This window comes from Thermobia domestica, chromosome 9 (assembly GCF_964235325.1).
Source record: "Thermobia domestica chromosome 9, izTheDome1.hap1.1, whole genome shotgun sequence".
Lineage (NCBI taxonomy): Eukaryota > Metazoa > Arthropoda > Insecta > Zygentoma > Lepismatidae > Thermobia > Thermobia domestica.
In genome coordinates this window covers 135040507-135068084 of record NC_137462.1, presented here as the reverse complement: position 1 = coordinate 135068084, position 27578 = coordinate 135040507, and the positions used below count along the sequence as shown (strand labels likewise).

At 33.1% G+C, this 27578-nt stretch overlaps 1 protein-coding gene across 1 annotated transcript; it reads left to right on the top strand.

The window, feature by feature from the left end:
• Positions 1-7924: 7924 nt before the first annotated feature.
• Positions 7925-27137, top strand: LOC145694142 (uncharacterized). The gene is made up of 2 exons (XM_081770259.1): positions 7925-8009; positions 25845-27137. The coding sequence occupies exons 1-2, from the start codon at positions 8007-8009 to the stop codon at positions 26391-26393; spliced, it is 552 nt and encodes a 183-aa protein (XP_081626385.1). The 5' UTR covers positions 7925-8006; the 3' UTR covers positions 26394-27137.
• Positions 27138-27578: the final 441 nt, after the last annotated feature.

Sequence of the window (27578 nt, the reverse complement as noted above, 5' to 3'; positions counted from 1 at the left end):
ACATGAAAGGCAATTGTTCTTTTTTCAAGAAAAAAAATTATAAACATCAAAGTACCAAAGTACCTGTACATTGTGGGAACTCTTTGTGGGGGCCCCGGCCCCCAGGGTCCATCCCTTCCCTACTCTGCTGGTCACCCAGTATATGTATGTACAATGTATTTAAAAAAGAGTATTTTGGATGTACGTACATTGTATTATAAATAAGGCTTGGATTTCAGATCTAAAAACTTCGGAAACACGCATGTGTTTGCGTTTAAAAATGACAAAAATATGACCTAAAAAGATTTATTTCCCAGCTGCAGAGCTGGGTGAAAATGACCCATGAGTTATATATAAAAGTGAGTTTTATTTTTTTCATTAATATATTATTTTACTATTAACTAATATATTTGTTATTATTTAATATTATAATATACAAGTGATAAACCTGAAACTCCCTTATATGGGAAAGTTTAACCCTCCCTTCCATGCAAATGACTACGTACTTCTAGAAAACACCTACTTTCATACTAGTAGATTACTTGACTTCAGACATCTTGAGACTACTAAGTGATGTCAGGTTCTATAACAAAATTCTTCCAATGTTTGTTAAATATCTCTCCTACTCGAAAAACGTCTGTACACTCAATCAGTGAAATTAGCCTAAAATGTGCTTTTATACTACTCTGGGCTCGCACTATGACCTAAAGCTAAATTAAAGTTTAAATAAGTATTTTAGGACCAATTGGCTGAAATTCCCGTTCGTCGCACGGGGATTATAGGATTATGGAAAATATTTAAACTTCATTCCCCTATTATGATAAGTGTTTCAATAAAAGTGTAATTGTAAAAATTAAAAAAGATGCTCTATTTTTTGTATAAATTTTGAACTCCCCTACCCCTTTAAGATAAGTTCCTCAGTCAATGTTATATGATAAAAACATTTAGGTAAGAACTATGTTTCAAGATTAATTTCAAACGAGTAATCTGTTTTCAGTTATGCGATCACAAACAACAGACAACGCCTATTCCAAATATGGCGAATAATATTGAAATTGCACCTTTCCCCTCCTTAAAACTGGAATTTTCGAACATCCTGGGTCACGTGTCAACTTATTTGTAATGAGGAGTTTGTATACATATTTTAGTCTTCCTAACTTGAGGGGACGATGAAATAGGTTTACACTATTTTCAGCATTAATTTTGAAACCCGTTCTCCTTTAGGTTCGCCCTTCTATCGAAGTGTTGATTGAAACCTAGCTCGAGGAATGTGTTAAATATATTCGAAAATTCATTTTAAAGTTTTCAGCCCTTTTCCCCGCAATGCGATCATGAACAACAGACAACATCACTTTCACTGTGGAGGAAAAAGAATAATGGAAAATACCGTAGAGTTCCGATTATCCGAGCTAATGTGGACTGGATCTAACTCGGATAAGCTAAAACTCGGTTAACACGGATGGATACATAGAAAATTTAGTAAACTGCTTATTATTGTTATTTATTGATTATTTCTCTTTATTACATTATTATTACCGTTTTTATTATTTTTATTGGATGTACGGAAAGTACATAGGTATACAGACATACATAAGAAATTAGCAACAATACAGTAAATAAAATGTAGTTTGATATTGATACGTACATAAGTAAAACACAACACAAATAAGGTACTGTATAGCATACATATGTATTTTTTAAGTCTTTCATAGTCTTCTGCTTCACTAAGCTGTCTTGTTTTCGGGGAGGGCCGCGGTGGCTCAGTGGTAGAGCGTTCACCTCTGGTGCTAGGGTTCTCGGGTTCAAACCCTGCTCCCGCCAAGTGAACTTTGTGGTGGACAAACACCGTGTGCGTGGGTTTTCTCGGGGTTCTCCCGTTTCCTCCTACTTTCTTCATTTCACCATTTCATTCATTACTCATTATCACCGTCTCCTTTAGCCTAACCGGCATAACCGTGGGACGTAAAACTCAAAATTTCATTTCATTTCATTTTCTTGTTTTCGGCCGCTATATTGCACAGACGCAGGAACATCATGTTAGCTGGTGCAGTGTCATCTTGCTGTTCGACATACAACAGTGCCTTCTCAAACTGAAACTCAAGACGCGCAACAATTTAAGCTCGCTTGTCCGCTTATTTTTAATGAGGAATTTGTATGCTGAGTCGCATCTCCCTAACTTCAAGGATTTATGTAGTACTCTATTCTGGGCAATATACAGGGTATTTGAAAACAGCACCGGCAACGTTTGGGAGGTGATTCCTGACACCAAGATAAGACAAAAAGTATAGACCAACCTGGGTGCACAAATGCTTTCTTTCGGAGTTATAGGCTGCCGGAAACATGAAAAAAATTAATTTTAAAGGTCCATAGCTCCAAAAGTATGGGACCTACCATAGTCGGGTCAAGACTTCACTTAGGAACTAGTATGTGGCCTATCCAAATATCTATGTTTCAGAATCCTGCGGTACTTCCGCGATAATTTTTATAGAGGTAGTTGCTTTGTACTTCAAATTATATGCCCGTAGCCAAAATCCCTCTATAAAAATTAATGCTTGAGTACCTTAGGATTCTGAAACATACATTTTTGTCTAGGATACATATTAGTTCCTAAGTGAAGTCTTGACCCAACCACGGTAAGTCCCATAGTTTTGTAGCTATGGACTTTTAAAGTTCATTTTTCCATGTTTTCAGTAGCCTATAACTCCGAAAGGAAACATTTGTGCACCCAGGTTGGTCTATACTTTTTGTCTTATCTTAGTGTCAGGAATTGTCTCCCAAACGTTGTCGGTGTTCTTTTGAAACACCCTCTATTTGAATTACCTTATCCTTCCTTAATAACGTAGTTCAAAAAACTCCTTTCTTATTAATTGCTCCCGTAATAAAAGGAGTTGTCTATCCATATGTCACGTTTCTACATATACGTATTAATATAGCCTGAATTTTCAGTGAATCGCTTTCAATCACTCTTCCTATATCTACCCCATACCAATTCCAGGAGTGGAAGTTTCGAAAATGCTGAAGTATGTATTTCCTTGCTGTTTATTTTAGGAGTTTATATAAGGAATTTCACACTTAGAACTTCAGCAAATCCTTATATTGAGCATTTTCTGCGCGAAATCTTAATATTGTAGAAATTGTCCCCCTTACCCTCTTTAAAAGATAAATTTTATCAGATGCTGATTTACGTAGGTCTATTTAAGGGAGCAGACTACTAAATATTTTTCAAAAGCTAACAAATGTTTCTTTTGCCAGTTTTTCGTAAGTGAAAAGACATAATGAAATGAAACTTACCTCAATAATAGATAATGTAATTCTACACCGAAAATACGAATCGGAAGAATTTTCAGTGTTGTCATCCATAGTAATTACAGTGTGGTCAGAATTTGAATTACCCAAAAAATCTAGGTTGTGGCAGCGAATAAAAAATGAACTCAATGGCAATTGATGACTTATCATGTTGTCTGTGTTCCTTGTTAATTACTTTTTAAATAATATTTGTATTTTAATTCTACCGATTATTAAAAATTATTTATTTTGTACTCTTTATTACAAAATAAATACAAATATTATTTAAAAGTAGTTAACAAGGAACGCAGACCGCATGATAAGTCATCAATTGCCGTTGAGTTCATTTTTCTAGTCGCTGCCATAACCTAGATTTTTGGGTAATTCAAATTCTGGTCACACTGTAATTTCTATGGATGGCAACACTGAAAATTCTTTTGATTCGTATTTTCGAGTGTAGAATAACTTTATCTATTTTTGTGGTAAGTTACATTTCATTGTCTCTTTTCACTTACGAAAAACAGGCAAAAGAAAAAATTGTTAGCTTTTGAAAAATATTTAGTAGTCTGCCCCTTAATTATTTTGATTTGAGAGCTTGTAAATCGATTTTTACATCTTCAATTTAAGCAAATCCTCACATTGAGCATCTCCTCACTAAAGAAACGGAAATTTGGATAATGTAGAATTGACTCCAGTTTTCTTTCTGAAGAGCAGAATTTTCGAAAACGCTGAAATATGTTTTCCCTTATGTTTATATTAGTTTATGTACCGAATTTCATATCCTCAACTTAAGCAAATCCTCACTTTAGACACTTTCTCAACAAAGAAAGGGAAATTTGAATGTTACAGACCTGACAGTAGTTTTCCCTCTTAGAATTTTCGAAAACACTGAAATGTATGTTCCCTTATTTATATACCTTATTTTATATCTTCAACTTACATGAACCTTCACATTTCGTACTTTGTGAATAAATAAAAGGAGATTTCAATATAATTTGATATTATTCTCTTTTTTCTCATAGGAGCAGAATTTTCGGAGATGCTGAAATACGTATATCCTTATTTGTAATTAAAAGTCCAACCGAATTTTAATCTTCAAATTAAGTGAATTTTCATATTCGGTACTTTCTGATTCAGCAAAGGGAAATTTGAGTATTTTTATAAATGTCCCTCCTTTGTCCCTTTGGGGTAGAATTTTTGATAATGTTGCAACATGTTTTCCTCATTTCTAATGAACAGTTTATAAGCCGAGTCTTACATCTAAAATTTAAGCAAATCACCACATTCCGCCTCTTGTGAATGAAGAAAGGGAAATTTCAATACTGAAGATCAGTGCTATTCAATCTTTTTTTCTCACGTACCCCTAGACATAGTTCGCCATCCAATTGTGTACCCCTGAACCTGTTTAAAATTAAATCGAAATTAACTTATTAAACTTAATACACATGTTCTGTTCATTGAAAAGGGGGACAAATAGAGACCCAACAAAAAGACAATTAGTGTGCCAATCAAAAGATTATTTACAGGGGGATAAATTGCACACTCGAAAAAAAAAATAATATGAAAAATTTCAAAACACATGGGAGATACCCAGTTCTACTCAGGAGGATTTTCCCGTCATCCTCCCTGATAATTCGTACACTGAGAACAATATTAAAAATTCAAAAACGAAAAGTAACTTTAGAACTGTCAATGAGATGACTGAGCTTGTTTTCGGGACGCCGACACATCGATTCTTGGTCAAATCTTCGAGAGAGCGAGAATCAGAGCTAATTCTGAATTCAAACAATTTCTATGTTTCGTTTTTATTGATGTTAATGCAGATAAACCCTGTCACACAAATATGTTGATGGAAATAGAAGAAGTTGTGAAATAACACTGTCACTAATTTCATTGTACTTTTTTCGTGCATAAATACAGAAGTCATAAATTGACAAGTTATCGATTTTCACTTGCAGTGAGCTGTCAACAGACATTTCCAGCAGACCACCAGAATCAGCATTACGTATCCCCAGAAATATCTTAGCGTACTCCTGGTTGAATAGCACTCTTTCTACCCTTAGGACTGAAATTTTGAACAACACTGAAACATGTATTCTCTTATTTTTATTTAAGTGTTTCATACCGAATTTCACATTTTGAACTTAAAGGAATCCTCACATTGGGCACTTCCACAATAAAGAAAGGGAAATTTGGTTATTATAGAAGTCCCAATTTTCGCCCATAGAAGCGGAATTTTCGAAAACACCGGAACGCTTATATCCTTATTTCTTTATTATTATTATTATTATTATTATTATTATTATTATTATTATTATTATTATTATTATTATTATTATTATTATTAATCAAATTTCACATCTCCAACATAAGCAAATCCTCACATTTGGCACTTTGTGAATTTAAGTAAAGGGAAATGTCAAGACGATTAAAATTGTCCTCTTTTTTCCCTTTAGGAACGAATTTTCGGAAACGTAAAAGTACGTCTACCTTTACTTATAATTAAAAGTCTATGTATGGAATTTTAGATCTTCAAATTAAGCATGTTCTTAGATTCAACAAAGGGAAATTTGAGTATTTTATGAATACTCAAATTTCCCCTCTTTGGAGCGGAATTTTCGAAAATGCTGAAACACTCAATATATTTGTAATGAAGAGTTCATATGCCGAGTTTCACTAACGCCAGGAATTCGTGAGATACACTATCCTTGGGGGGAATTTTAAACCTTCCTTCATCTCTTTAAAATGGGCATTCCAAAATATTCTTCCTTATCTCTTACCTTCGTGACAAAGGGAGTATTCTCTCCAAATTTCATGTTGATACCTATAGTAATATGACTTGGACAATGTCGAATCACCCACATCTACTTTTTCTGTACAAAGCTAATAATATATATATATATATATATATATATATATATATATATATATATATATATATATATATATATATATATATATATATATATATATATATATTCGTGTTCTCAAGAGTCACAAATATGTTTAGAAACATATTTGATTTTGACATCACAAAGTTATCAGGATAAAAATATGACATATCGTAGAAATCCAAGCCTTAATTATAAAGATGTAAACCATCTTAGTAGTAATAATAAATTGCTCAAATTTCCATAATTGTTAAAAATTTGGGTAAGAAGCTAATATTTCACATACTGTTGATAGATATATTTTCATGAGTGTATATTAAAAACGTAAACATAAGGAGAATACTTAAATAACGAGAATTCATCCATTATAAAACGATATGCATACTTATTCTGATGTTTTTCTCCGGAACTAGGATTCATACCCGTAGTATAATTCTAGCCAATATGCAGTGTGAAGCTCATCCAACCTCAGTAATTAAAAGGTAAGGAGTTTCTTCACTTAGCGGATTAAAAAAAGTCACAGGATCTACAGGATGGCACAAAGTAGGTATACAGTCCCGTAATAATTGCTTTTTATATCATTTCTTATTGTTATCCATAAGGTAGACAGTTTCTTTATCATTTGTTCTTAATGTATATTTACGTATATCTTGAGCTCAGAACAGCTGAAGCAAATAAACCTATAACCTAGAATGTTATACTTGATCAGTGCAATGTATATCTAAAGTATGGCTGCCATATTCACCTAGTTGATACATGATTAGTGCATCCATTATTAACACATCTTTTTTCTACAGTGAAATTTGATTCTTCTTAACTTGGGTAGCTCATTATACTAGGTCAAAACCGAATCAGTGAGTATGAACTGCCAGCTGAAACTAGACCCGGGACCATAAATTAATCTTTCTGCTGCAGTGGAGAGAATCACCTAATTAAATTCATAATTGTTTAAATGTATTCTTTATTAAATCAGATTTAATTTAATGTGCTTATATGATAATCGCATTCAACACAAAAGAATTAGACTTGTCTGTAAAGTCAATCCTTTAAAGATAAACATAACAAATCCAAACAAAATTCAATTGAGATTCTGTGGAATAAGCCACACAAGGTCAAATAAATTCTTCCAATTATCCAAGGAACCACAATATCTGTCAGCTTTTAACATCAAGCACTTACAAAATAATATGATGTCAGTATAATATTAGCTAGATACCTGGTGCCTACTGTTACCAGTAACGTTGCGTAACCACTAAATATAAGAGCAAAAAAAAAAATCTAAATAATCCTTCTCTCTCTCTCTCTAAAATTGGTCACAATACAAATTTATGATTCAGAGATAGTACAGTAACGATTAACAAATGTTTTTGTGGCGACGATATACCACTACACCATATATTCTTTTTTTGTTTCTTGTAGTGTTAACCATTTTACATTTCTGTTTTCTGGAAACCGGAAGACAGTTTGGTACTCAAATAATCTTTGTTGTTACTACAATGTTCTTCAAGCACCTTGAACTTGAGAAAAAAAAGATGTTTTGACGGACGCATTTTGCTTCTTCTTCTTCTTCTTCTCCTGGGTAAGTTTTTAAAATGAATATCATTGAATTTCACAAGAGTGTTTCGCAGCCCAGTCATTGTAACGGGAGAAAGTTAGTTACTACTTTGTTAAGCATCGTCCTTGCACCGTTGTCTTTTCGTTTTCTTCTTCTTCTCCTTCTTTCTTTCTTTCTTCTTTTTCAATAATATTACACCCTTCCGGACCTATAAAAACAAAGCTGTTGTGAAATTTCATTGTTAGAACATAATTTTCGCTCGAAAGAAGCACATCGATCTCAACTCATCTTCCAACATGGTAAGCTACAAATTACATCATTTTGTTTGCTTTAATTGTTACTGTTTTTTTAGATTATTTTTTTAAAAAAAATTAAAAAATGTGTGTTAACTTTTGAATATTCAACAGAATTATACGGGATTTTAAATGCAAATTAATTGAAAAACGGTTTTATGAATTGATTTTAATGGTCATAAAAAAAAGTCATTAAAACGTATTACCGTAGTTGTTTACAACATAATTGAATGTAACTAACACTAAAAATTCGCGAAATAATTTAAGATCTTGTAATTATAATGACTTCTCGTGGTTGTGAATCAATATAAAGTGACTATTTTAATGTGATGAAATAGTGTTATGATTTATTATTACTCTTAGAACTAATGAACTTTCTTTCATCATATTTCTTAAATATATTATTTATTATTGGTTATAAAATAGCTCAAGTATTGTTTAGTAATTCTGTCGTGAGAAGTGAAAATGGAGGGGAAAATGTGGAAGATAATTCTTGCTTCTGGAACAACTCATTTTCAGAGATTTTGTGGATTGTGACAAATGTAAAAGAAAGAATATAGCATATTTTATTGAAATTGATAACCTGTTATGCGCAGTGCCGGATTTACGTATAAGCTAAACAAGCTATAATTTAGGGCCCCACGCTCTTGGGGCCCCCAAAAATTAAAGTAAAAAATTGAATGCACATTTTCAAAATATAAGAAAAACAATAAAGTAAAATATACATATAGCAACAGTGCTTCGTTTTGGGGTCCCTTTTGTTAGCCTTGTTACTACAATATCACTAGTTTCTCCATTTCTGTATATAGGATCTTACACTTATCTGGACACATACAGGGCCCCATTATCTTCAGTAGCTTAGGGCCCCAGCAAATCTAAATCCAGCTTTGGTTATGCGTATGGTAAGTGGACTTAAAGAGACGGGAGGGACAAGTGAAGCTTTCCGTGGCCCAATGGCGGACCTAGAAAAGAGCATTCGCCTCCAATCAAAGGAAAATATGACTAATTCTGTTATTCCCACAAACGACAAAAGTATTTTTTATCAATATATTATATCAATAATCTGCTCTGAATCTAGTGCTAATACAAACTACAGGTAGATCCCCATATTATGTCCGGTAATATTTTGCGTCCCCTCTGAACCTTCCATCATTTTGCACATGAATAAACAAAATGAATTCCGTGGCTCAGTGGTGGATCCAGAAGGAGTTTCCCCTCCCTAAAGGAAAATTTAATTCTTTTTTGGTGTTATTTCAATGAGATAACATGACTAAATATTTTTCTGTCAATATATTAAATCAAAATCTGTTCTTAGTCTCTTGTTAGCACAAACTATCTAGAATCCCCAGGCAATATTTTGCTCTTCTCCGAACCTCCCATCTTTTTCGAGTGAATAAAGAAATATTAAGAACTCCGTGGCTCAGTGACGTATCCAGAAGAGGTTACGCCCCTTCCCTCCCAAAGAAAAATGTAACTTTTTTGTTTTATTTCAGCACGACCAGATGACTAAAGTACAGTATTTTATCAATATTAGAACAATAATCTGCTCTCAATTTATTAATACAAACTAGTTAATATCCCCAAAATGTTGCGGCGGGTAATATTTTGTACCGTTTCGAACCTTATATCCTTTTGCGCGTCAATCACGGAATATTAGCTCCGTGGCTCAGAGATGAATCCAGAAGGGGTTGCGCGCCTCTATCAAGAGAAAATAGTTATTTTTCTGTTTTTTTTTTTTCAACATGAGACAAAAAAAGAGATTTGTTTCTGCCAATGATATTAGACCAACAGTCTCCACAATCTACCTAATATCGTAAGTGTTACAGTAGGTAATATATTACGCCCGCACCGAGCCTACCATAATCATTTTGTGCAAGAATGAAGAGAAATAAACGTTCTGAGCTCGAACACTTAACCCATTGGAAAAATGTAAGAATTATTCGAGACGGTTTTTGTGATGAAACAGCCCATTATCTCTGGCACCAAAATGAACCAAAAAAATCTTTCGAGGCTGACCAGGGATACATATTTAAAAGCTAATAGCCAGTGTCGCTTCTGTTTCAGCAGTAATATGTAGCTAGAACACTCCCTGCCAACAGCTGAGCAGACTTTCATCCAGAAAATTTTCTCCGAGGGCAAAATCAAAACGTGAATGGACTGAACAACTAAGTTAGTTGCTAAAGGACGTAACATATTTTTTAAAAGAGTGACATGTAATCGTAGTTATTTACCTTAGCTCCGGCAAGATAGGATGGGGGAGGGGTTGGTCAACTCCGAAAAATCAATAGGTTATATCAGTGGTGTATTTACGATTTTGTTTCGGGGGGGCTTTGCTAACTTTATGTCTGGAAATGTGAAAATTGTGCAAGATTTTTCAATTACTTTAAAATAGTAAATAAAGTTTCGGGGTGGGCTTAAACCCGGAAGCCTGGAAGAAACACTGCAGCTGAACAATTTAATGCTTCTCTCGATCTTTTTTATTTATATAACAAAAATGAGAGGGAAAAAGAAACAAGATCCATGTGAAATGCAAAAAACCCCTTATATTCTTGAAGTTGTATAAAACTACAACTTATTTTTACTCCATTTCTTAACTTCAGTTTTGGAACGTAGAAAGTTACAATCCATCTACAGAATATGTAATATATTATAGGCCCTATTCAATTTAACATTGGGTGATGAACCTAGCAATACACGCAAACGCCACAAACACACACACACACACACACACACACACACACACACACACATATATATATATATATATATATATATATATATATATATATATATATATATATATATATATATATATATATATATATATATATATATATATATATATATATAATAGAATAGAATATGGGAAACTTCCTTATGCAAAGAACGTTTTAAGAACATTTCAAAAGGTACGCTATGACTATTAGCAGTTACTTGGCAACAGCTGATACCGGTGCGGATCCAGAAATTTTTGAGGGGGGCGCAGGTCTGAAAAATAAACTTGAGAATTTTTTGATATTTGGTTCGCTAACTAACAATGTGGACTGCAGTGCTTCATAATATGTATTTATCTCCGCTCTTCCGGAGGCGGCATTGAGGAAAGCTATGTTGTTCAACACGAGAGAATCCAGGATTACCATGAACTGGAAACACATACATTATCTGCAATGAGTGAAGAAGGCACTCAGAATCTTCCTTTTGAGAGAAATTTTAAAACTTTTTTTTCCCACAGCCGTTGAACAAGCTCTTCATTAGGGACTCATTTATATATTTTACTCCTCATGGAGGGGCGCACGAGCCCCGCGACCCCTTTCTGGATCCCCACTGGGCGATACCCGGACAATCGTCACTGCAATATTTGTCTAGCTAGATGAATAGTGAAAATTTTGAATAATCTGTCATTGCAATCAGCGCGCCGCGCCCCCCCCCCCCGGGAATAAAACGAAAGATGTGTATGTTTGAAACCTAGTTGACACTTATAAAACTATCCTGTACTCCCTACTTGTATTAAGAATTATAAGCAAAGATATCACTCTACCTTTAAAGTATAAAAGTAGCAGTTAAAAAAATTCTCTCTTTCCGTCTTAAGCACCCTGATTAAAATAATAAATAAACCTGTGTACTAAAGTAATCATTCATAATTAAATATAATTTACATCTTTTACAAACCATATAAAAGAATTTTTCGCACGATCTCCTCCTCAATTCAGTGTGAGAAAATTATTTACCAAAGTAAAATCATTTATAACGAACCACAAACATAAAAAAGAACCGGGCAAAGTTTGTATTGTATCATTATTGTAATATTTTATTTTATTATCGTTATTTTTTATTAAATTGGATTAAGTACAGTAAATCGTTTTTAATTTAATTTCCTATGAATATAATTCATATTATGTAGTGATAACTTAGGAAAAAGATAAGTAAAAACTTTAGGTTTCTTAATAAAAGTAACTTTGTATACTGTTAGTACACACACATACATATAGAGAGAAAATCTTTATTTCCCCTCAAGAAATTTCTGGATTTGCCCCTGTTGTATTCGAGCAATCAAAAAATCGTGTGTGGAGATCTCTTGAATAAACTAAATGTCTCTGTTAGTAATAAAACTGGCGAAATATTTTAATTTCTTAATCGTAAATAGTTATCCAAATACTCTGTATACAATTTTCCAGCAATTCAAAAAGTTTAGGAAGGGCAGGGTTGAGTTTAACCACAGTACTAAGACCACTTCCAAATTAACATAATTTTTAAAAGGACCACGAAAAATATATATGAAAGCGAACTCTCTAGCTCCCCTGTTCTTCTTTTCAAAGATAATAAATCTCTTTTTATAGTGATTATACGGATTATATTTTTATAGTGATTAAGATAATAAATAAACATTTTTCACTAATAACCTATTAAGACTTCTTATACGTAGACAAGATAAAAAGTTCTCGGCCTTATGCAGAGATGGCGCTGATGTTTATAAAATTTTGTTCTTATGTTGGTGACATTTATTGAATTTATATAAGCCCATTTACGAAGTGGTAAAATTACAATTTCAAAGGGTGATGAGAAAATTGGGGCAGAAGTTTTATCAAAAGTATAAGATTGAAATTGGCTCTAGCTTGCTTGCTTAGCTCCCAACAACCCATTATCTGACTCCATAACAGGATGGTTTAAGCATCAGATTTGCAATTAACAGATCCGTGTTCGAATATAACCCATTCTGTTGTATTTAATGAAATATTTACTTATGAAATATGAACAAAATTGTCTGAATCGTCTTTTTGAGAAAATCGTCCAAAAGAAACTTTCCAAGAATAAACTACCCCTTGAAGAGTTTCTGGAATAAATGAGTTTTCCATAGTGTCAGGTTATTAATGAAATACTTAATAAAATCGCCTAAGTGGTTCTTAAGAAAATCGATAAAACTCTTCCCCAAGAATAAACTACCTTTTCTAGATATTTCGTAGAAAAACAACTTCTACCATATTATAAGATTTTTAGTGGAACATTGATTTGTGAAATATGGAAAAGATCTTTAAATTCTTTTTCTAGAAAATCGTACATTTTGATTTCCGCCTTTCGATAAACTACCCTTATTTTGGGAGATAGAAAGAAAATTTTTTAAAAAGTCAATGGGGAATCTTATAAAAACTAAGTTTTAAATTTACTCATGATATGTTGAACGGTATGGCCAGTAGGTGAGTGAATATCTTTACATCAGGGCTAACAGACGAACAAACATCCCAAAATAAGTTTCTCAATATGTAGGGGCCATGAAACGTGTAAATCCGCCGAAATCTCAAGTTAGATTTTCTTTTCAAGATCACCATACCTTTCTTCTCTTCTTTCGTCTTTCGAAAGTAAAAATGGGCATAAGCAGGCACCGTTTGGTATTTTTGGTCGGCAGTTCAAAATTATCGTGCAAGAAAATGCAAAGACTGTATAAGAGCTATTAATAATGACAACGGTGAATTGAAACTTAACGATCAGATATTCATAATATGAGTGTTTGAGTATTCATGATTCTCTGAAAACAAATTGGGGATAAATTAAAATATGAGCAAGCTAGAATTTAAAAAGTAATTTCTGAAACTTTGCGAATTCTAATTTCTAAACATACAGCGAAATTTACAGCGGGAATTTTACTCTTTATTAGAAATACAATTTAAATCTCACATAGTGTGAGCTAATATACGCATGGTGCAGTCCTAATATGCATAGGTATTAATCGTTTTAAACATAAACAAACGATTAAATTCAAATAAGCCACAAAATATGTGAAGTGCTCATGCATTTTGTATTAATGATTTGCATGTATACGAGTACTTTTATCAAGTAGCGAAACTTCAACTCACTTTCCTAGAGTAGTTGCTTAACGTATAACGTTGAATTGATTCCCTTTCTCGGTGGTCATCAGTTCAAGCCTCATAGCCTGCAGTGAAGTTTTTCTTTTTAATATTGTTTCTGTTATTTCGTAAAAACAGCAATCGTTTGTCCCAACTTGCTTCTTAATATTATTTGCTTCGTTCTAGTTTATTTGAATATTTACAAATAATTCAGAATTGTTTTTTTCTTTTTTTAATGTTAAAATTAGCAAGAACTTTATAGAAACAAGAAACTTCATTTCTTATTGTCATAACCTCAAAGACAAACTTTTAAATATTTGAAACTTTAATTAACATGTGACAAAACTTTAATGAGATATTACTAAAAATAAAACTTAATATAACATTTATACCCCGATGATCTGGTCTTTGCAAATAATATGTAGAAAATGGACGAAAGTAATGAACGTAAACTGTTAGTTGTCGATTAAAAGTATATTAAAGATAATTCTCAACCTAAGTAGAAAATTCTCCCTTTGCTTCTTGAAAATAATAAACATTTAGAAAAATAATTGCGATACATAATTTGATCACATTTACTTAGTGAACGCAGGTTAGTGCTTCACAATGATAGTGACACTAGGTTCAAATTTCGATACCAAGCGTCCTGATTTGTGATTTTTCAGATCCACGAGGCTAATACCGGGATATCTTTAAGACACAAACTTTGGAAAAGTTTCTTTAAAAGTTTGTTTGTACGTTGTTAACGTTTCAGTGTAAAATGATCTTTTCACTTCCTCTGAAATCCTTCTTACAATTAAAATACACATTTTGAATAATACAATCACCGTGGCTTGATAGCTGATTGAATACGAAACTGAAGTTCGTTCTACAGTTAAGTGAAGAGAATAGCTAGAAGTCATTTATTCTAAATAAACTCTTGGAAATAAATGTGAACACAATATTGAATCATCAGATAAACTAATAGTTTCCAATAATTTCGTCAGCTCGATCATTAAGTGATTGTGATCTGGCTGTACACCTACGACCACGTGCAATCATTCTAGTTCGTGCCATTTTCATTATCTCAAATCCAGGAAACAGGCACAATTCAGAAGTAATAGAATTTTTAAATCAGTTCCATAATTTTTGCTAATTTTCTTGGGAAAATACACACACATATAATTCTACGTCTCATCGAATAGTATCGAATCGAATAGTTCTCTTTCGCGCACTTGAATAATAATAATAATACGCAAAATGTGGTAACACAAAGTATATACAAAAGAGTTGTTATGTATACTTTGTAATAATAATAATAATAATAATAATAATAATAATAATAATAATATGCAAGATGTAGTAGCTCAAAGTGCTTACAACAATGATTCTTACGAAAAAATGTTAGATTCTGAAGGATATATTGAACATTATACACCTGTCCTTACTGTCTGCTCAGTTTCCTAAGATGAACAATTTCACGGATTCGTCCTGTGGTAACTAATACAGTAGCTCGTAATTTCGGATTTCATATTTCAAAGTATTTGTTATGGCATTCATTAAGCAGTTAAATGCCACCGACAAAAGGAATTTGAATGTAATTTCAATTTGAAGGATACCAATAAGTTATACCTATATCTATATTGTTATAAATATCAAGTTAACGTTCTGTTATATACTAAAAGAAAAACAGCTGAACTTTTCGAAATTATTTTTGAATATAAGCAATACTATTCTCGAGCCGGATTTTTATCATGTTACTTTCATTTAAATTCGTATCCTAACGAAAGGGAAAAATGAGAATCTCAGAAGCCTCTCGTGTTAGGAAGACGAAACTCAATATAAAACTCCTTATTAAAAATAAGTAGTAATGTGTTCCAGCGTTTTCAAAAATTCATACCTAAAGGGAGATTTTGGCAATTTGTCTAATAATTTTGCCAGGTGGTTTTCGTGGACGATAAACACCGTGTGAGGGGATTTTGTTGGGTTCTCCCGTTTCCTTATATTTTCTCCAACCACCATTTTCATTCATCTCATTATCATGTCTCCCTTAATTGCAAACTATAATTGTGGGACGTTAAACTCAAAGAAAAGTAAATAATATAAACATATTTTCTCAATATTAAAACATTAAATCTCAAGTTGTCTGCCTATCTTATCATCACAGGAAAATGGTTGAATAGTTTGAAATGAACATAGGTCGCTCGGGTAGGGTTTTAACAGACTTCCAAACTATGCTATGCATAAGTATTGAGAGTCTTGTAGAACGACTCACTTATCTTTCCGCCTGTTGACAGATATCAGAACAGCAAAATGTCTTTTCTTTTTTAGAATCGATTCAGCGTCCCAAAATAGGTTTCATATTTTCTGTTAACCCTCTATTTAGACCCTAAGAAGTAGAAACAACCCGTTTCCGCTTTCAGCGTTGATTGCCATTGAACAAAGGCGATCAAAGAAGCGACAAGTTCTATTTTTCCTATTTGATTCAGTGTCTTAAGAAAAGGGACAATCCCCACCCGTGCTACCCTACTGTAACTGAAAGTGGAAAATAGATTTTTTTTTAAAAATATTAGTACTTCTGGTTTAAATGTTGATTTCCATAGAGCAAAAAAGGTATGAGACATCAAGAAGCGGTTTTCCGGAATCATTTACGCATCTCAAGATAAAACTTTTAATTCGATTATTATGCCTGCATATCAATCGGAAGTGTTGGAAATTTATAATTTCCAGTTTCAAACTGATCACAATAATACAAAGTGGAAATAGATAGAGGGAAGCGATTGTCTAATATGGACTTAATAATTTATGAATACGTTCAATCTTAAACATTATTCCTCCATTGAAATCTGAATTGGTAAAAATTCACTCCTACTTCCGGTTTTAATATTGATCACGATAGTGAAAAGATAAATAGCGCAAATCAGGTTTATGATATACGTAGATCAGTACAGCAAGTATAATTTCTATCCCTGACTTTTCTCCTCTACTGCAGTCGGAAATGATTGAAATCAAATATTACTTCAAGTTTTAATATTGTTTCACATTGCGCGAAAATAAAAGTAGAAAGTGACAAGCTATCTTTCATAGGGATTCAGTATCCCAAGAATCTCAGCTCTAATTTTCTACTGAATCCTAAGTAGTAAGAATTGCGAGAGACACCAAGAAACAGTTTTCGGTATGCATTTAGCGTCAGGCAAACAGATTCCATCTTTCACATGAATCTTCTATTTTTTTCAGCCGAAAACTATTTATCTGTTTCAATATTTAATTTGCAGAGTTTGGAAGTCTACCATAGTTTAACAACCGTTTTCTGTTATGATACTTTCGTTGAAATGCGTATCCTGAAAGGAGAGACGGGTTCAAAATATATGTCAAGATTATTATATATTTCAAAAGCCACTCCAGCAGATCAATTCGAAATATGAGCTTCTTATTAAGTTTCAAGTTATCACAAATCCTAGTACTTTTGAAAATTACGATTTTAAGGAAAGGAAGATGATCAATTTCTATACTTTAATTTCCCACTTCCTATTTAAAGTGAAAAATGGTCAAGTCGTTTATAACGAATTTGTGACTTGTGTGTATATCGATATGGCATTTTTATCATTTCACTTCGATTCATAGACGTGTCCTATGAGGTGGGAGAGTGTTCAAATATTTTCGATAAACCTTACATCTATGCCAAGAACGGTAAGGTTACACAAATGAAATCGATCTTGTTTGCATCATCATAACGAAGAAACAAAATGAATAAATGACGGCAGAGCCGTGTCAAAAGAATTTTTGAGCACTCTCCTCGATCTGAGTTTTTACTTTCATTAAGATGTTTATCATAAAGGAGGAAAAATTGTTCAAAATGTGTACCGAAAATAGAGTATCTCAGAGGTCCACAAGTTAGGAACATGAAATTCGGTATAAATATGTATCATTAAAAATAAGTGGACACATATCCTAGCGTTTTCGAAAATTAAGGAGGAAAAGGCAAATTGTTTTATTCGCATTCAAATCAGGGTTGTTTATCTCATCAGCATGCTAAACCTGTGAACCATATTAAATTAAGTTTTGAACATAATTAGCACTGTTCTCGAACCGACGTTTGATTATATTATTTTCGTTCAAATGCATAGGGAAAGAGGGTTCAAAATTAACGCCGAAAATAAAGTATCTAACAAGACCTTTAAGTTAGGGGCATGAAACTCAGTGTATAGACTTCTAATTTAAAATAAGCAGACACGTACATATTCCAGTGTTTTAAAATTTCCACTTTTAAGGATGGAAAAGAGGCAACTTTTACAATGATTTTCTTCAAATTATGCTTTTACATTGTCGTTTCAGTATCATAGAAAAACTTCTGAACCATTTGAACGGATTTTTGAAACATAGTTAACACTTAGCTCGAACCAGGTTTTTACCATATTAATTTCATTAAAATGTGTATCGAAAGGACGCGGATAGTACATTCAAAATTCATGTAAAAAAAAAAATTGAGTATTTCACGAGCACTTAATATTAGGACGATGAAGTTTGGTATACAACTTGTATATAAATTCCTTTTTAAAAATAAGAAGACACATGATACAACATTTAGAAAATTCCACTTTTAAAGGATGGGGGTGAAGGAAACCACTTTTATATTTTGTTTATCAGATATAAAACTCATATCGACGTTGTCTCTCCGATTATGGTAAAAACAGCTTAACAGTTTGAAATAGCTTACGAACATAGCACTCGGGTTAACCTTAGCTTGCATCAATTTAAATTCATTCAAATACTATTCTAAGGGGAGGAAGAAGATTCAAACAAACCTCTCAAAAGTCAAGTGACAACTTTATCTATCGAATAGTTTTGTGTATACAGTTTTTGACAGTAGACATGTTGTGTATGTTTCGTTTAATGGATAAACTGGAATACCGTGTAATCATGAATGTCTTTGTTTTGGCGGTTTATACCTAACGGAAATTCACCCAAAGTTGGCGAAGATTTATGAAGAGTTTACTCCTGCATTTTAAACAGATAAGAAAATAATACTTGAATAAAAATGTGACTGTATTTCTGTTGGTGATGATACATGAAGAATCTAACAAAACTACAACCACAGAAGAAAACGTTGAGAAAGTGCACAAAAGGTATTGGGTGATCGGCTATTAAAGATATAAAATAGAGCTTAACCCAAAGGCATATCAGAATAAAGAGTACGTTACATTATATAAGAAGAATTAAATATGAGAAATCTTTGTGTAAGATGCTTGTCACTTTTGTGGATGCTAAATGAAAACGAATTTCTCGGCAATGTTTTCAAAAGAATCAAACTGATTTTGTGCGCAAATTTTTTACCATAGATGACACGTACGTCCATCATTACACATCAAAAACTACAGAACAACAAAGCAGTGGGTGCAAGCCGCCAATCCTGCACCAAAAAAAAAAGTTGATTTTACCTGCCGGAATATCGGCTACTGTTTTCTAGGGTGCGAAAGGGATTTCTCTTATTGATTGTCTTGCGTGAGATAGAACAATAACTGCCAAATACTATTAAAGTCTTCTGAATCAACTGAATGAAAAACATACGTGAGAAGAGACCTGGATAACAACAGAAAAAATAATCTGTCGTCCGAATAGAACAAACTGCTGTGGTAATGATAAAACTGAGGATTTGAAGTACCAATTATAATATCCAGCCTATTCACCAGATTTAATATCCCAGATTTTCATCTATTCCTACACCTAAATAAAATTTTATCTGGAAAAGGTTTTGAGCCAACGAATAGGTTATGGGAGACGTAGATGAGTATTTTGCAGATCTCCTAGAATCCCATTTCAGGGATGGAATCTATTCACTGGAGAAACGTTATATAAAGTGCAGTGACCAAACACGGACTAAGTAGAGACATAAGTTCTTTTTTCAGCTTAGTAAAAAAAAATTCATTGCTAGGCCGATAACTTTTCACCTTGCCCACGTATTTATTGCACAAATCTACAGAATTTTATAATGTATGACTCGACCAATATAGTATTTAATTTCATGATTGCCTCATTAAATTGGTCCTTCATTACTATAAACTTCTAATCAAAACATAAATCTAAATCTAAAAATCTAATATTAGTAAGAAAATAGTTGAACTGAGAAAAAAATAACTAAGGATTTATAGAAAAGCGAAAATTTAATAGATGGTATAACATGTCTTTTTTAAAGAAAATATGGTATATATACGATGGCCTGGTTGTGATTTAACAAATAAAAATAAAACATAAACTAGACTTTAATTAGAAATCCAAACGCAATTTCCGGTGGAAAACCGTAGACAGGTTTGATAAAAAATAAAACCGTTTGAAGTCCTAAAACGTGTTTAAATTCTCAATATAAGAGAGTCCAATTTGTCTATAAATATGCATGTTAATCCTAGCCTACAGCAATGCCGTAAAAACCATGTTTGGTAGTGTAGAAAAAACACACACACACACACACACACACATATATATATATAGATAGATAGATAGATAGATAGATAGATAGATAGATAGATAGATAGATAGATAGGCAAATAAGTTTAATTTTGCCCTTTGTGTTATACAACTCATTGCACCAATAAGTTATGGATTTCTTCCAAAACAAATAAGCCAATTTTGTTGTATATTACAACACTACGGTAGACTTCCAAACTATACCATAGGGATCTAATGTTGAGACATGAAGTGATTCATCTTCCACTAAGATGAGAAAGCAGATTAAACCTATTTCTGGGACGTTAACACTATTTATTTTTTAATTTTTAAAAATTTTTCTAGCCATTTTTGTTCTATTGGAGATCAATAATAAACCTGAAATGGTAGAGGTATACCACTTCTGGTTTCTTCAAATACTAACAAATATAAAAGAAAAAACAAAACAATGCCATGTTTCTATGACTAGAATAGATAATTTGTATTTGCAATAATTACATTGAGAAAAATCATTTCGATTTACAAAGAGCATTAATTAAGTTCGTAGCCCGTGAGTTCACCGTAAATGTAAAATTTATCATCCACAACCTCAATATTTTTATTTTTATCTGACTTAGCGACACCCTTGCTTGCATTCTTATTCATATTTACAGATAATGAGATAAGAGGCATAACATACGGCTTAGGTTTCATAATAATTTCAACAATAGTTCACGATATAATAATAGTAAATATTTATATAGTATAATAATAATAATAATAATAATAATAATAATAATAATAATAATAATAAATATAATAATAGTAATTCAACTACGCCGAATACTCTACAGTAAAATTCACTCAGACATAAATTACGAAATTCATTGAAAAATACATACTTACGGTTCTCTGAAATGCATAGATCTAGTTCTGACAAGAAAATTGTCAACTTTATAATACCATATATGTTCAACAATTTCAAAGCATATTGTTGAAACTTATCGACCTTACTCATAAGGTGTGAGCATCTTTCTTCAAATTGCAAAGGTGAAATGGAGATAAAAATGCTCTTGAGAAAGAAGAATAAGCCACGTCAAACAAATTCACATAAAATCAGACCAGAACAGAAATAATTAATTCACTCCACTTATTAGGGAAAGCAGGGTATCTAGTCGTTTATCTTTTTGTAGATTGCAGCGTATCTATTTTATTGAAAATAGTTTTAAGTTATTATAAGTGTTCTTTTTGAGTAAATGATGAAAAGGGAGGGAATCCAGCAAAGAAAAATTCAGCAATGTTACACTGTATATGTATAGTAATATCTGTAGTAGTGGGATGAAGTGGTTTATGAAGTGTAAGATACAGGGGCGGATCCAGGGATAGGCGATCGGGGCAATTGCCCCTCACCCCCAGAAGCAGAAACTTTCTTATTTTATATGTAAATAAAACCCATCCCAGAGTTTGGAGCTCTTAAAAGTGGCACTAAGTAACAGTATTACAATCCACCTCCCCCCTCCGCCCAGAAGTCCGTCCTGGATCCACATTGTAATGGCGAGGGTGAAGTTTATTTGAGTAAGGCATTTCGTGTATGATATGTTCTGTGTAGTATCTTGATAGGTGTCTTTTGGGGATTTTGAAGAATTTCTATCTATTATTGTCTGTATTTTCTGGGTAGGATATGTATGTAGATGTATTTATCTTCTTGAGTAGTACTAAGAATGTTGTGTTCGGAAGATTGTTTTGAAAGTCTTCTGTATAGCTTGTGTGAGTGTGTTCACATTGATTGAATCTGTAGGATTGTGAGTATGAAAAAAATCCATTTTATTATTATTATTATTATTATTATTATTATTATTATTATTATTATTATTATTATTATTATTATTATTATTATTATTATTATTATTATTATTATTATCGGTAGCTACGAGTATCTTGTAATACTATTGATGGTAGTATTTGATACTTTGGCGTCGATGTTGTATAGCTAAGTTTCTGTTCTACCCTGTGAGTGTTGAGTTGTTCTTTATCTAGTGGGGAGATTCTTCAGTATGTTGTTGTTTCGCTTGGTGGTTTGAATCTTTGTTAGCAAAGTCTTAATCGATACTGATAGGATAGTTGATTTTGTTGATGTAAGTAGTCCTAGGAGTATATGGAGGTGGATCTTCTTTACTCTAAGCGGTTGTAAGAGGTTAAGGATGTTTACTGCTGCCTGTGTGATGACCATTAATCTTCCATGTGACACAGAAGTGTTGTTAATAGGCAGTTTAAATTTATTGGAGTGTGAAATGACCTGGAGCAGACTGCTTTGGTGCAAAGAAATTTAGGATGACTAAATCAGTTCTAACAGAATACGAGACGATGTTTATTACTGAAAATCTCTATCATGTGTTATTATTGTATATTGTGGTTTGTTTGCAGATCACACGAAAACACATTGGAGTTTGATATTTATTATACTAAAATAGAAAAATCCAACGGACTAAAATTTTGTTTCGGTAGTTGTTTGTCACAGAAGGGAACATAAAATAATGAGTGTTTCGATGAATGAGTGCGAAAATGTTTTTCACGAACATTCATTATCTGCAAATAAAATTTAAAAAAAAATATCCGATAAAAAAAAACTATATTCATGCGGATATCCCCATACATATAGACCTCTAATTATGCACAACCGTGGCTAAAAAAATTGAAACAATAATATGCTTAGTAGGTACACTCATCACCTAGCGTCTGATCATAAGAAGTGCTTAAAACCATCCCCTTTAACTCAACGGTGATCTAAGGCTACGAAGCTGAAAAATGTGGCAGAGAGTAATTGGTACTCAAACCACTGTACCGCCAATACATCTCCACAGTAACGAAGCATGATAGATTGTAAAGTACTTGAAAAAGTATTGGTTACCGCATTAGCCATATCATGATAACGTGGACAAAACTAGACTCTTATTATACTAGTTTACTACCTGTAAGACAAGACGTCAATATTATCAATATCAATGTAATTTCTCACCCACACCAGTAGTCAATCAACACGCCAATTTTGAAGTCAGATTCCAGTTGATTCTAAAACGTATTTCTTTGTCAAGAGTTGTAGCTCAGATTTCTTCAACCTTAACAACTTAACGCGAGGTTCGTTTTTAGATTGACCTGTAAATGTTAAACTAAATAAATAACTTAAAAAAGAAACGGAGGAATAAGAATAAATCAGATCGCACTGTTTTTATCTTGAAGAGGATAATCGCTCTCAAGAGTTGGCTTGAAACAACTTCGGTTTTTGAAAGTTTAATTCTTGTTCAGGACAATTTCAATCATACTTCTTGTTATCATGTTTCTCATCATCATCACAACTATTCTACCATTATTGGCAGCTTACTTGTCGCAAATAAGAAGCTTCCATGCTCCACCTCTTCCACTGACCTCTTCCTGTTCATGTACGATTTTTCTGTTTTGATATTCCCCATTAATTGTAATCTCCTTCGACCCCTCTCTTTCCTCCCACCAGATCTTCTAACACATCCCTCATGATATAGTTCCTTCTTAGCCAATGTCCCAACCAGTTTTGCTTCCTCTTCCTAATAATGTCTAAAATTATTCTTACTTCTCCACCATTTCTAAGGCTTTCTCATTCGTTTTCAATTCGACCCAGCTAATTCTCTCCAATCTTCTCCACACATACATTTCGAAAGCTTCCAATCGTATTTTATTTTTGCGTGATGTTCATACTCTCTGATCCATGCAGAGCAATACACCATATGAAGCATTTTTATGGAGCTTTTTCTCAACTCTTTATTCAAGGTCCTACAAAATTATATTTTCTTCCTCCTAAAGGCTTCTTTCGCCACTCCTATTTTTGCTTTCATTTCACGTTCACATTTCATATCATCACTAATAATACTAGCCTGGCATCGAACACTAGTCACCTGTTGTATTTTCTCCCCTCCTACTTCTATAATTGACACCTACCACTTCGTTCCAATCACCATTGCTTTTGTCCTTCTAACATTTATTTTCATCTCATGTTCTTCACAGCCTTTCATCAAGTTTTCTAACATCTTACTGATTTTCTCTGTAGATTCCGCAGCAAGCGCCATATCATCTGCAAACCGTATGCACCTAATCAATTTACTTCCTACTGAAATTCAGTCTTCATTTTGTAGTCTTTTTTCACAATCTCTTCTAGATAGATATTGAATAATGTTGGCAAGGGACAGCATTCTTGTCGAACTCCCCTTCCAATTGCACTCTCCTGTCATTTCCTCCCCTATTTCAACACTTACTTGTAGGTTCATATATACGTTTCTTATGAGTTTTCGATCTTTCCATTCCAACCCAACCTTCTTTACAATTTCCAACAACAATTCCCAATTCACACGGTCAAAAGCCTTTTATAAATCAATAAATACCGCACAAACCTCTTTTCCTTTTTCTATAAACGTTTTACCTATCACCCTTAATAATCCAATAGCGTCTCTTGTGCCCTTACCTCTCCTGAACTCGAACTGTTCCTCCTGAGTTTTTTAATTTGATCTTCCACACAACCTTCTATTCAAAATTCGAAACAAAATTTTTGATGCACGAGATATGAAACTAATAGTTCCATAGTCCTGACATCTCTTTGGGTTCGATTTCTTAGCCATCGGTATCATGATCGTAATCAATAAATCTTTTGGCTACTCTCCTGTTACATATATCCTATGTTTTTTTTTTCTGCTGCCAGCAAAGTAGGGGGAAAAGAGAGTGGTGGTTTCCTGTTGCCTTCCAGCCCGCAGTATCCCAGCAATTAAAGCCACAACTGGAAATAATGTCCAAGTTGCTATACCAATCACTAAACTATGATTTCCAATATCATGTTAATAATTTATTATAATTTCTACACTTAATTGCAGAGATTTTCATTCCCAAAAAATCGGGAGAATTTTAGAGTGAGGTTACTTCTCTTTAGTCAGTAGATGGAGCAGAATGTCATTTGGGTTTCACCTCTCGAGCTAGCGACTTGGAGCTACCGGAGATTTTTACAGAAAACATTGACGGCCTTAATCCAAACGCCCCACATTTTCATGATTAGAAATTTTCAATGTAGTACTGTTTGTTAGTCCATGATATCATTTTACTCATAACCTCATGGATTTATATGTTTCGAAGTAGTTCAGAATCTTTAAATTAGTATAAAAAGCACAATTAGAAATTTATCCAAGAGTGGTTACTTTTCGTGGTATGAGCGGTAATTCTTTGAATTGCTTTGAAAAATTGTACCCTCTCTAGAGCTACTAATTTGTATCTTAACATCTTAAAAGGATCTTCACGTTCAAATTTGATGGGTGAGAAGTAATACTAGTATTTTAAAGTAAAGTTTTTCTTATATATTTAGACCCTATTATTGAAGAAATAGTGAGTTTCTTATCACTTTTTTTTACGCCATACTCTATTATTTTCTCTCAAGCCTCCTAAGCTGTTACTTATTTGGAAAGTATTGTGTTAAGACTAGATGATAATGCAAAAATTTCAAGTTATATTGTATTTTAATTATTTGTGTGTATACTTCAAATACCTATATCTTTGATGTAAATTTTAGTGTTTGATTTTTGTGTCTTTCCAGGTACTGTTTCCAGTACTTTTACTAGCTTTGTCAGCTATTCCAAACATCTTTTGTGCTTCAATTGAATTTCGAGAACTGGTTCCCTCAGCTGATCGAACGGAAAGGACCCCTCTTGTTCCACCAGAAACAGTGGTCAGCACTGCTCACCAAGAAGCTGGTACCAAACCCTCAGTGTCAAAGCCACACGGAGTGAAATCATTTAAAGTTAAACCAGCAAAGATAGAGGCTCCAATCGACACCATTATTGGAGCTCAAGGATTTATTGGTTTGGGACAAGGTGTTGAAGCGAAAGTGTTGCCAGTCGGACGTCCTGTTTCGGAAGTTCTCACTTCCGACGGTAGAGTCGCTCAAGAATATACTGAAGAAGAAAACCCAGAAGGTCGAGTGATCGTTCCAGTTAGAAAGGGTTCAGGTGTCGTTCTTATCAGTCTTCCAGGAGTCATAGGAGGTCCTCAACTCGGTCCTCAAGTGGGACTTCACGTAGCAAGAAAGCCCGTTGAACCGACAAAAAAGCCATCCAAGAAACCCACTCTACTGGAAAAACAGTAACTTCTTCAGTTTATGGTGAGAGAGTTGGTGGTAATTCTTTTTTATATATATATAAATCAACCATGAACAGTTACGGGAAACTGGATAATTAACTAATAAGCGTCAAAAATGCATTTCTTTCACAACTGTTTATGAAAGAAGAGCACCCAATCTTCTCTAAACTTAACAACAGTTTGTCTTAAACTTAACAATGTGTTAGATCAACAACTAAAGTAACTAATAAAAGGGAAATGAATGTTCAGGACTTAACAATAGAATAATACAACAGAGCGTGACAGCAGAACGAGACACGTACATTTCACATGACAACAATTAGATGTTCTTCTAAAATTGACCATTAATATGTTTATGTATTCTTATATTTTAGAAACCATTGTTGCAGTAGATTAATTTGAGTCGTAGTTTTTCACTAACATGTGCTGCTCTTCCACGATCACAACTTTCGCGGGAAAAACATGTACAAAATCACTAACTCTCTAGTAAATAATTCCTCGTATATCCAGTCCCCATGTCGTGTAAAAAGTGTACATAAGTTAGAGACAATGTTGATTTTTTTTTCAAAAGAATAGAGAAAGAAATGCGTTTATTGCATTTCTCTTGTGATGTTATTTTTATTTTATTTTTTTGAAAAATTGTTTTTGTTGTGTTTTCTTTTTTCTTTACTTCTAGTAGTAAGTTAATTAAAATTTAGACAGACAGCCATTCATTATTTTCCAAAGGTTAAATAAAAAAATTAAAAGTAAATTTATTGTTTAAGTTATTGAGATTCTGAAATTTTCACTAAAATATTTGTTCTTGTGTTTTGTTAAAGAAAAGAAAAAGAACAGGAAAGAGGCTGTTGTATGTACAATCCTGAAGTTGTGAAGAACGAGACATACTATTAACATGTACTCTGAACCATGAGCAAGACTTGAAGTCTGTATAGTTGACGAGTACACAGACCAGGATCGTGTTTCTAGCCCCTGAAAGAGAGAACATTGATTATTTGTTGAAATTTAGCTTTCCTTTCCGGCGTCGAGGCTGTGTGAGCTTCTCATTGGTAGGCTTCTTGGCGACAAATGAGATGACTCCATGCCCATGGATCTCAGCCAATCACACCGCCATAAAGTGTGAATTGCCGTTTTTAATACCACCTAATAGGCCTAATTGTAGTTTCATTTTCCTGCTTTTTCTGTGTACTGCACC